Here is an 11,409-nt window from a genome sequence, read left to right as displayed (position 1 = left end):
TGGGGGCAGATCTTTATAGATAGATTAAAGATAAAAAACCTTAAAGGTAATTTATTTTACTTTCTTATTTTTTTTTCTGACTCAGAAAACCAGCTCATGCAAAGAGTTTACAAAATAGAAATGTCTGGGCTTGTATTATACAATGTGACCTAAGAGGAAGTAATAGGATAACTGAGTGAATCTTTACTGAGTCAGCTATGCAACTTTTTCTCATAAAACCATATATGAGCACAAGCAACTGTGCCATACCTACATTTCCAGTGGTCAATAGACAGCTTCAAAGTACATATTAAGATCAGTTTAGGTGAGGAGCACATCCTATCATTTAAAACCTTGGAAATTGAAATATCAAACAGCAGCTAAAGCACCAAGTGAACTCTAAATGGCAGTTTGCTTCAACAAGAGTAAATAACTGCTGTTGGAAGATCTAACACTGTCTGCCTGCATATACATACTTCCCACATACACCACAGTTGACCATTCCTAGCCTCACATAAAATATTTAAGACCTCCCTCAGCTTGCGGGTGAACTAGGCGACTGTCTTGGAAGGAAGGTTCTTCTACCTTCCTGCCTAGCCCTTCAGACAGTAACTCGGGTCCCAGCTCTCAAGCCATTTCCTTGACTTCAAACTCCCTGCATGGATTGGTCCCTTTCCACATAGTACACCTTAAAGGCCTTTCTCATTTCAACTTAGCCCTGCTGTGGCCACAGCCAGGACAGTCTGCTTCTCTGTATCTGGATGCTGGGGGCTCTTGGTCCCAATCCTCTTCTTCAGTTTCTGGACTGGCTCCAGGACTCTTAGCTCCACTGACCTGTCCTATAAATTCCTTGAGGTAGTGTAGTTCAATGGCTAGAAAAGGCCATGCGTTAGTCTCCTTCAGCTTCAACTGTGGCTTCAACACTAGCTTTGCTTTGCCTCTAACATCACATCATCCTCACAGATTATTCACCCACAGGTTATTCTAACCTCCTCTGGAGGAGACAGAGCAGGTTCTCAGGCTATACCACATAGCTGAGGAGTGACAAGTTCAGAGCTCAAAGGCAGGTTAATATTATTAAATACTTAAGCTCTTTTCAAGTATTATCATACTATCTTTCCTTTAAAACCATCCTTAATATCCTTCTTTAAAACAGTGACTGATCCCTTTTTGCAGCAATGGCTGTATAAAAATAAATAAAAGCAAGTTATTATTCAAATCACTTGGATTATAAGAAGAAAATGAAGAAGCTCCTGGTTACCCCCAACTCCAAGTCTAATGAGTTGGCTAAAACCTGGCATTCTCTAGAGGTTTGAACCTTCACCTGTGCCAAATTCACATGCATACTTTGAAGCTCTCTGCACCTATGCTATAATGTAACAGGACAATATTAACCACAACAGAACATTTTGAATAAGGTATTGAGTATACCTGCTAACTTCCAGGAAGGAGAAGGTAACAACCATGGGTTAGAGGAGGAAACAGAGGAATTTCAAAGGCAACAGAGTTTTGTAGCCACTGCAGAAGCTAAGAGATTTTCCAAGAAACAAGATGCCCTGGTCCCAAGCAGTGAGCACCTGACATTTGCTTAGCAGAACATCTGGGTCAGAGGGCAAAAAGGAAAAAGAAGCCATATCATCTATTTTGAGAAGCTAAATATTGATGAGGGACTGAGAACAAGTCTCAGAATGGAGTGAAAGGGTTCAAACCTGAACATAGAACACTGGAAAATCTAATATGCCTTCCCATAGACAATCCCATCACCATGTCCTATACTCCATCATATAAAAATTTTAAGGGCTCAACCACAGTCAAAGTAAGGTGCTGGCCTGGGTTCTGAGTAAAGATAATTAAAGGTAAGCAATGGGGATCCCTTTTTCTTCACCTAAAAAAAAGGCTGCTGTATTTACTGTGACATACTCATGAAAACTATGATGTGCAAAATACACATGTAAATTAGAGGATGCATTTCTGATTTTTATTATTTGTGCATTTGTAACAAGAGAAAACAATTTCTCAATTAAGCTTAGTAAAAGAGAAAAGTCAAATATGTGATAATTTCCACTTCAAGAAAGAAAATTCAAGGCCAAGATGACTAGGTTGGAAAAAGCATCTGCTGTCAAATCTGACAACCTGAGTTCCATCCCTGGGACCCACCTGGTTGGTAGAAGGAGAGAACTGATTTCCACAAGTTGTCCTCTGACCTCCACATGTGATGAAGCACATGCTCCTCACCCATCCCCACACAACAAATAAAAATGTGATTTTAAAAGAAGAAAAGCAGTTAAGAGCACTATCTACTCTTGCAGAGGACTCAGGGTCTGTTTCCCAGCACCCGCGTGACAGCTAACAATCATACCTAAGTCCAGTTCCTGCAGATCCCATGCCTTTTTCTGGTCTTCACAGGCATTGCACTTGTGAGTGCACTTAAACACTCATACACATACAATGTTTTAATGAAAGAAAGAAGATGAAAACAAATATGTCAAATATAAAGGTAATTTTTACTTCTACTTAGTACTTTGAATTATTATTCCCCATTACCTTGGTCACAGCTTTTGGAGAAAATGTAATGGCATCCAAAACAATGATGAGGTCACTAGGGCAAAGGCGATCAAAGTACTTCAGACAGACATCATAGGCATGAAGCCACTCTGGGAAGGACTCTGGAGCCTGCTTGATGAGGTTGGGGTCTCCAGTCCAAAACAATTTCTGCAACCAGATGGTATACAGAGAGCTTGGGGAAAGCATCTGCCCATCCCTGCTAGGGATTTTGAGAGCAAGTTTGGAAATAGATAAGACATTCTGACTTGACAGCACTGGCTCCAGCACTTCCAGAGGGTCCATGTTTTCATCTATCAACTTCTTATAATTCAGACCTATCAAAAAGGATAGAGAAAGAAAAGAGGTGTCTCACTGAAATGGAAACATACAGGTACTTTCAAACACACCCACAAGTGCTCTGCGTGGCTGAATGAAAAGATAGCCATTTATACCATACGCTTTAGGTTTTCATCAGAAGATCTGACATCTGACTTCTAGTCTCAGACTGAACCTATGCCATACAATTCTATGTCATTCAACGTACATGAGCCTCCTATTTGCATGTGCACTGTGTCCTTGCCTCCTCTGCCCCCCACAGCACCTATGCTATCTTCTTTCTGTATATTCACCAATTTGCCCTATGTTTATTTGCTACTGAGCTTGCAGTTGCTGCATGTTAATCCTTACCACCCAGTAAACAACTGGTAGCCTAAAGCACACTCACAATTGCCAGAAACACAAAATGAATAGAGACTTAAACATGCTCTGTAAATTATAAAGCATCATAGAGAGATTTAGGAGTATTAACGCACATTTAATTCCATACTTACAAGCACAAGGATACCATTCTAAAGATTTCTAATATTCATCAAGCTCCAATGGTTCTTATTTTATATGTCCCATGAATATTTTAAAAAGATAGGCTCTACTTTTTAGAAATTCTGCCAAAATGCCTGAGGTCTAAGGATGAGTGCCCCAATCATGCCATCTTTATACACAGAAAATGACAAATGAGAGTGGGAGAAAACCAGTGGAGCAGTGAACCAAGACAGATTTTTAGGAGCAGGTCTACTAGAAGTCACAGTGCATTTTAATAGGTTTCTCACTATTTCTGATATTAAATTCCCTCAACTACAAGTAAAGGAATTAGACAATAACTTAAGTCAATTCCCTTCAAAATTCTATAGTTTCAGGTCTATGTCAATTACCATAAATGAAGTTATGACCAGAAAATTAACCCCTAGATTTAATTCAGAAAGAGAGTTAGAAGCAAGATATGCATGTATTACCTGACGCAACTACTTTAAACTTCTTCAGAAGCCTAATGTGGGTTTCTGGCTTAATGACAGCTTTCTCCAAGTCCACACAGCCATAGTTTTCCAGGAGAGAGAAATAATACAGTAGTCTTTCATGGTCAAGGCCAGCAATGGTGGGGTAGATATACTTGACCATGCGCTTATGAAAGGATTCAGGATCTGTCTTCAAAGTGTTAAAGAGATGAAGAGTTTGGGCTCGCTTTTCAATTTCTCCAGTGGACAAACTGAAATCAAGAGCCAGAGAGTCTGAGTTAAGATTTTGTTCATTTAATAAACAACATGATCTTTAAACTTTGGAAGAAAAGCTACTTCTTTTTAAACATTTTACTTATTATTATTGCGTTTGTGAGATATGGGGGGAGGCATGTGCTTGTCATAGTGCACATGTGGAAGTCAGAGGACAACTTTTCAGAGTTGGTGATTTTCTCCTTTCATGATGGGTCTTGAGGATCAAACTCAGGCCATTAGGCTTGTGGAAAACGCTTTTACCTGCTGAGCCACTTGCTGGCCCAGAAAGGCTACTTCTAGTAGGACCCTTCTATTAGCCAAAAGACCTAGGCAGTTTATGTAAAGAGAAAGGGACAAGAGTCAGGTGTCTACTCTCATACTATGTGATTTTCACACAGTATCTCAGGTGGATTCAGAGAACCTGAGAAACAGAAATCCTTGAAGTTTCAAGAATTTTTGATGCTTGCCAACCAGGCAGCTAAGCCATACCTGAAGCTTCTAGTCTAAATTGTTTATGGTCTCAACACACATGCAAAACAAACAAATAAATAAATGCACTTTTAAATAAGAAGTCAGGAGGGGCTGGAGATATGGCTCAGTGGTTAAGAGCATTGGCTGAGGACCCAGGTTCAATTCCCAGCACCCACATGGTGGCTAACAGCTGTCTATAACTCCAGTTCCAGTGAATTTGATGTCCCCTTCTGGCCTCCAAGAGCACTGCATGACATGGGTGCACTTACATACATGCAGACAATACACTCATATACATAAAAAATAAATAAATTTTAAAAAAAGAAGTCAGGAAAGAAAGAAAATAACAGCTATGCAGGTATGTCTTACATTGCAGAGTGCTACTGATACTCAATGAACTTCAATTTTATGCCATATTCAAACAAAATTAAAATAGGAAAGAAAAGTTATACTTTCAATTAAAGTATCTATAGGAATATTTCTTGAATAAAAATATATGTTAATATTTTTGTACTAATTTAAATGTCCTTTTATACTAACTTAAATGTTTGTCTGGGGAGCAACATGAACTTAATTTTAGTTTTGTTCTCCCTGGAAGGTAGCCTTGGGTCTAATGAAATTCCATGGCCCTGGACAGGGCAAGTCTCATATTCTCCAATTGTAAGGTACTTCATGCAGCCTACACCACACTAACAGCAAGGGTCTGTTTCAAGGACCCCCATAGCAGCAGAGAAAATGCCTGGGAGACATAAGTGAGGTCTTGGTAAACCTGAGTTAGATTTCATAGCCTTTGAAAGCAGCACTTCTGTCTGAAAAACAAAGCCCTGTTTTCTGGGTTTGACTTTTTTTTTTTTTTTTTTTTAAAGAAACTAGCAATAGGTATACGTTTTATTTTTATAGATAAAGTTAACATAAATTGTGTTTTAAAACTTTAATAAGTGTAATAATACTCAGGATAAAAGGAATACTCTACAACATCAAAATATCAAGCAATTTTTTTTAAAAAAGTCTTTTTACTTTAACTTCATAAGGAATCTTTTTTGTTTCCTAAGACACAGTTCAAACCTTTACAAAAAATACCGACCTATGATATATCCCCATTTCATGAAAATTTCTTTGGTTGCCCCTTTTGAGCAACTAGGATATGCTGAGTCCCCTTCTACTATCGAACTTAAAACACACTAACTACTGATTACCCTATGTCTCCCTCACTGGACTTTGTTCTCTTGATGGTGTGGATTATATTACATCTCCTTTATCTTTAGTTGCTTAATACAAAGCTCAGTTGTGATACCGAGGAAGTGTTCAACACATGCCTATTTATTATTTACAATAAATAGACAGGTGAGTATGCAGAACAACCGGGTGCTCTCTACACTTCCCTTGCTCTGGGAAGGACAGCAAAATCTACAAACTTTCATCTATATTTGAGAATCTATCTGAGTTCTAAGCACTGAGAGTTAAATAATGATGTAAAACAAAAGCATGGGCTGACCAAGGCCTCAAAACTGTATGTATCCCAATTAAGAGTAGGGTCACTCAAAGCTATGACTTCAGAGAGGGTAAAAAAAAACAATCACACAAGACTGTATGAAAGAAGTACTTGAGTTTGACACTATAAGAGAGGACAAAGGGTACTGTGCATGGTATAGCACATGCCTTTCATCTTGACACGGGACAAAGGCAAGGGAAGGGGCAGAGGCAGAGGGGCAGAGGGGCAGAGGCAGAGACAGAGACAGAAGCAGAAGCAAGTGGGTCTCTTGAGTCCAAGGCCAGCCTGGTCTGCATAGTGAGTTCAGGCCAGCTGCAGCTACATAATGAGACCCCATCTCAAAACTACAACAAAAATGAAAAGATTAAACAGAAATAATGAACAAAAGGATTACAATAAAATGACAAAAAAGTACCAGCTGTATAAGAAAGAGTGAATTATAAATGGCTGGCTGGTCAGAAAATGTTCCTGATGCTGTCATTACTTAAAGTGCATTTACTAAAAGACACTATGCACACAGTATAGGCAAGTGACAGCAAAATTTCTCATGTTCGTTCATAATTTGTAAAATGGGGATAGAGAACAATGCACTGAGGAAGTAAATAATAAAACTGTGTAACCCCATTAAGATGATTCATATTGACACTGATTTGCAAAGAGAACAGGTACAGAATAGAGGAAGGAAAAAAAATAGGATTCATTATGTTGATTACCATACTACTAAGTTAAAGCTGGGCAATTACCATTTATAGATGAGAAAGTATCATTCTGAACCATCTGGACTCAGTGTATGCTTGTTCACCACATCATACAGCAACCACAGCGTCCTGAAGGTCAAGTACCCACACTAACGACCACTTTAAAAACAGGACAACTCTAACAGAGATATTAGCGCTCTCTCTCTCTCTCTCTCTCTCTCTCTCCCTCTCTCTCTCTCTCTCTCTCTCTCCTCTCCTCTTCTCTCTCTCTCTCTCTCTCCTCTCTCCTCTCTCCTCTCTCCTCTCTCTCCCTCCCCCACCCCCAGCAGCAATATTCTAAAGAGTTCTCTCACACTTCATTCCTAACACCCCAAGAAACAGAGTATTGAGGATAGACTCATCTACAAAATAGACAACTAAATCACAGCAGTTTATTTAGCTCATCTGTGTTTGGTTTAATTCTGAATCTAGGCTTTCTCAACATTGCTTTCTTCTTATCCACCCACATATTTCTGCGCCTACAATTCATGTGCGATTTTACCTAATTATCTTGTCAAGATAGATTCTGGAATACCTTTACTGACGCATGATAAAAACCTAAACCTCTTTCTCCAGTAAATTACAATGTGCTCAGATCTTTTGTAGATGCCAGTAATCAATAGCCCATTTTAATAATGTCCATTGAAAGAAACTGTTATCTTCCCTTTGGAACAAGAAATGAAATCTTTGCTTAGAAAACAATTCCAAAGAACCCACATTCAAGAGAGCCAACAAAATATCATGAAACCATTGTGGACTTTTCTCTAATCAAACTAATCATTACCCTTAAAAATAAAGTAAGGGTAATTTATTTTTGGCTCATTTTCCTGAACCAAGTTTTAACTATAAAGCAGCTTATATTATTATATATGGTACCTACTTAGCTTTCTGAGATTAACTATTGGAAGAAGGTGGCATTAGTTGTACTTAATGCACAAGGAATAAGTTGCTATAACTAATCCTATGATTAAGGTGCTCTGTAATCACCCAAACAGGATTCAAATCAGTCATGTACTGAAAGGACTTGTAGAAGAAAATAAACCTATTTAAATAAATTTTTCTTTACTCAATCTGAAATTGAGTGATAATACAATTCTATTAGTTGACTGAAAGGAATATATAAGAGAGAAGAGGAAGCAGAGAAGGAGGAAGAAGAAAGAAGAATGGAAGAACGGAAAGGCGGCTGCTGGGAAAAGCTAGATAGAGAAGACAGATGGGACAGGGACAGTGTACACATAAAACTCATAGGCAACCTAGCAGCACTTTGCCTCTGTTACCTCATTTAACATTTATGACCACTTTCTACAGAAAGTCATGCTATTCCATTTGCTGAAGGAAGGCAAAGCTCAAACAAAAATAATTTAACTAATAGAGGTAGAAATAGATCCTAAGTTGGGCCCTTTAAATTCAGCTTTGTACTCAATAAAGCAATGAAGACCATGTTTTCTTCTGGAAATTATATGTTGGGCACAGTTCAGATATAGTAATGTGAGAGCATTTCCCACAAAGTATGGAGACCTATGAATTCCAATGCTCAAACACTGATGGGTGAAGGGTGACTTTATCACTGATTACTGTGAAAAGACATGTCTACTCTCTGAAATACAGCCACTCCTGAGAAGGAGCCAAGGTACCCAGCACAGGAATGCCTAGGCTTAAATGCCTCAGGACAAATGTATCTGCAAGCCTTCCAAAAGGTAAAAGTGTGATTATCGGGGAAAACATGGGTAAAACAGAATCTTACAAACTTGTCAAGACCACCCCAACAGTTGGTGAAAGAACTGATAATGAGCATTTGAGAGTCTACTTCTTGCAACAATGTTACTTAGCAAGTTCCTTTACCAACTATGTTATAATATAAACACAGAAATGATATTAAAGGCCATTTGAGTAAGTTTTACCTCCTTCTAAAAGACAACTCTGTCCCTGAAGTTTTTGACTTACAACATTGCACCTTTAACAAATTTTTTTTTTCAGAAGTATCATGGTACAGATACAGTATCAGGCAGAGTTACTGACTTAGCAAGTCCTTTACCATCCAGTTCTCATAGCAGTAACATTCTCTATACTGAGTTGAACAATACTTGTTCAAATAATCACATATGTAATAGTCGTCATAAGATGAATTTGGCAAATCTAAACTAATTCCAAAATCAACAATAAACACTTTGAAAATTCACTCCCTACATGTTAGACATTTTAATTTATAAATCTCTTTAATTTCATGGCACTTTTGAAAAACTGGATAACAGCTATTTTGTGGGGGAGAAAATCAATTTGGAAAATTAAAAGAACTTCTCTATCAAGAACACTTTAAACAGGGAAAGTCACAGAGCTGAGGCTTGGGCTAGGCTTTCAGAATTCAAAGTCTGAACACCGGCTGCTGAATGTAAACTTCTCCAAATGCTCTTCTTGCTTAGATTTGTGTCAAGGTCAGGAGCTTTTTGCTATTTAGGAAAAAAGTGATCTTAAGTTTTCATAATATTTGGGGGCTAGAGAGATGGCTTAGCAGTTAAGAGCACTGGCTGCTTTTGCAGAGGAACTGGGTTCAGTTCTCAGGACCCACATGGCAACTAACAACCATCCGTAACTCCAGTTCCAGGGGGATCCAATATCCTCTTCTTTTCTCTGTGGGCATTGTACAACACAGGTGTACTACATACATGCAAGCAATACACACATACACATAAAATAAAAATAATAAAATATTTTTAAAAAGAATCACAATATGTGAGTGCTCAGCCCTAAACAGGACACCTATATCACTCCCTCCAAAGCCAAGGGAACATGCAGAAAGGGGGCCAGAAAGACTGTAAGAACCAGAAGGTAGGGAGGGAGGGAAAAGGGTGAAGTGCTCTCTACTGGTCTGACAGACTGCTGCAACCATGAACATATACCCACAGTGGTTACTTGCACAAAACCTACATACCCAAAGTAGGAAGGGTATTAGGAAGAAGGGGGTCAGTAATAGATGGCAGGGATGAGACAGAGTAACAGGATGAGTATGATCCCACACAGTATGCTCAAAATTGTCTAAGATTTTTAAAAATTTAAATAATTACATCATGGAAATGTAATTGCAGATACCTGAAAGTGCTTCTATGTCAGTAATGGTAGGAATTAGGATTTCATTTCTCTTAGGTTTAGTAGATTTATTTTATGCCCAATACAAATCATAGCTCTGGTTGATTTCTCTATTCCCTAACGTAAAAGATCAAAAGTGAACTTATGGCTCACTTTTACTAACTCTGTGCGATCTGTGACCAAAATATCTACATGCAACATTCCTACTATGAGACATGCTTTTCCTGGTCCTATATTTTTATTTGTTTTAATTTTCAATGTTATGGCCTAACAATGAAGTAACAAGCTAGGAGACTAATACGAATGAAATCACTCCTTCTCCATCTACTGGCCACTCTGGCACAAACTCGTCTACTGTACCAGGGGTCTTCCAGGGAGGGGGAGCTGGAAAAGCAGGCCAGAATTTTGGATTCTTTGTGGCAAAGTGGGCACAGGCCTACTGTGTGAGCAACAGCAATGCTCAGGCATAAATTCTGTGTCTTGTTTCAATTTAGAAAAAGGCAGCTATATTGTAGTTTATTCAGCTTCCCACAGGTATAACCTACTCGTGCCTGTCTCTGCATCTGAGATGAAAAGAATCTTCCCAGACTATGAAATTCACTGAGAAATAATAAGAGTACTTAAAGTTCCTATGAACAGGGCCCTTTCCCTACACGTGTGAAGGAGGCTATAAACAGCTAACTTATCAACAAACAGAGGTCTCCTGTTACCTACCACCCAAGAAAAAGCATGTGAGCTGTCACCTCCACGACTCAGTAGAGACTGGACAGCAAAGTACAAAGTGTTTAATTAGAAGGCAAAGATGAGAGTGGTAATAAGGCTGACACACCAAAAATCTGTTCTGTTCCCAACTCTGCTTAGGGCTCCTTGGCTCACTGTGTCCTGCTATGTGGCCACCTTTCAGCCACAAAAACACCACGTACTCCCATTCCCCCATAGTCCTCTTGCTCTGGAATGAATGTTCTTCCTTCATGCTTCTTTGAAAATGAGCGTTTCTCTCCTGATGTCCAAGAAGTCCTTCCCTTACTATCCAAGCATTTCCTTTAAGGTACTGACTGCAACTGACATTTTGGTTGTTTCTGGGGGGCCATAGAGGGAAGAGAGGGCTCTCTATTATGAAACAAGCTCCATGAGGGAAAGGATGTATCCTGTCTAACATCTAAAATTCTGCTTAGTGTACAGAGCCACTAAAGAATGACAGTAATATCAACATTCAATGAGTAAATAGCCTCTGGTATTTCAAAATGATACATGGTCTAAAACTTGGAAATAAAAAAAATCAGAATTAACAGGGGCAGTAGCAAGAGGAATAACCACAACAGTATAAAAAGAGTCACCAAGTTATACACACCCCAAGATTCTTTTTCTGAGCTTTACATTTCTGCAGGTTAGGACAGCTATCTCTCTAACTGAGAAAACGGTGACTCAAGTACATTAAGATATATGTACAAGGCTACTAAGGTGGTGGCCTTGGGTAGTAGCTGTCAATCTTGAAAGTAGATCACCTTCCAAAACCCATGGTTTCACCACTGGGCCACACATTCATGGGTAGTTACTG

General features: G+C 38.8%; 1 protein-coding gene across 1 annotated transcript in view; it reads right to left on the bottom strand.

The window, feature by feature from the left end:
- Nbas (neuroblastoma amplified sequence) overlaps positions 1-11,409 on the bottom strand; it is a gene marked incomplete at its 5' end in the record, with an annotated part of 269,116 nt that overhangs the window by 104,727 nt on the left and 152,980 nt on the right. The window contains 2 exon segments of the mRNA XM_017802479.1: positions 2,524-2,858; positions 3,813-4,063. Of these exon segments, the coding sequence (XP_017657968.1) occupies positions 2,524-2,858; positions 3,813-4,063 (586 nt within the window).

Source organism: Nannospalax galili, unplaced genomic scaffold (assembly GCF_000622305.1).
Source record: "Nannospalax galili isolate Female #2095 unplaced genomic scaffold, S.galili_v1.0 scaffold100, whole genome shotgun sequence".
Lineage (NCBI taxonomy): Eukaryota > Metazoa > Chordata > Mammalia > Rodentia > Spalacidae > Nannospalax > Nannospalax galili.
Note: the sequence above shows the minus strand (reverse complement) of the source record. Positions and strands in the feature narration are given on the sequence as shown.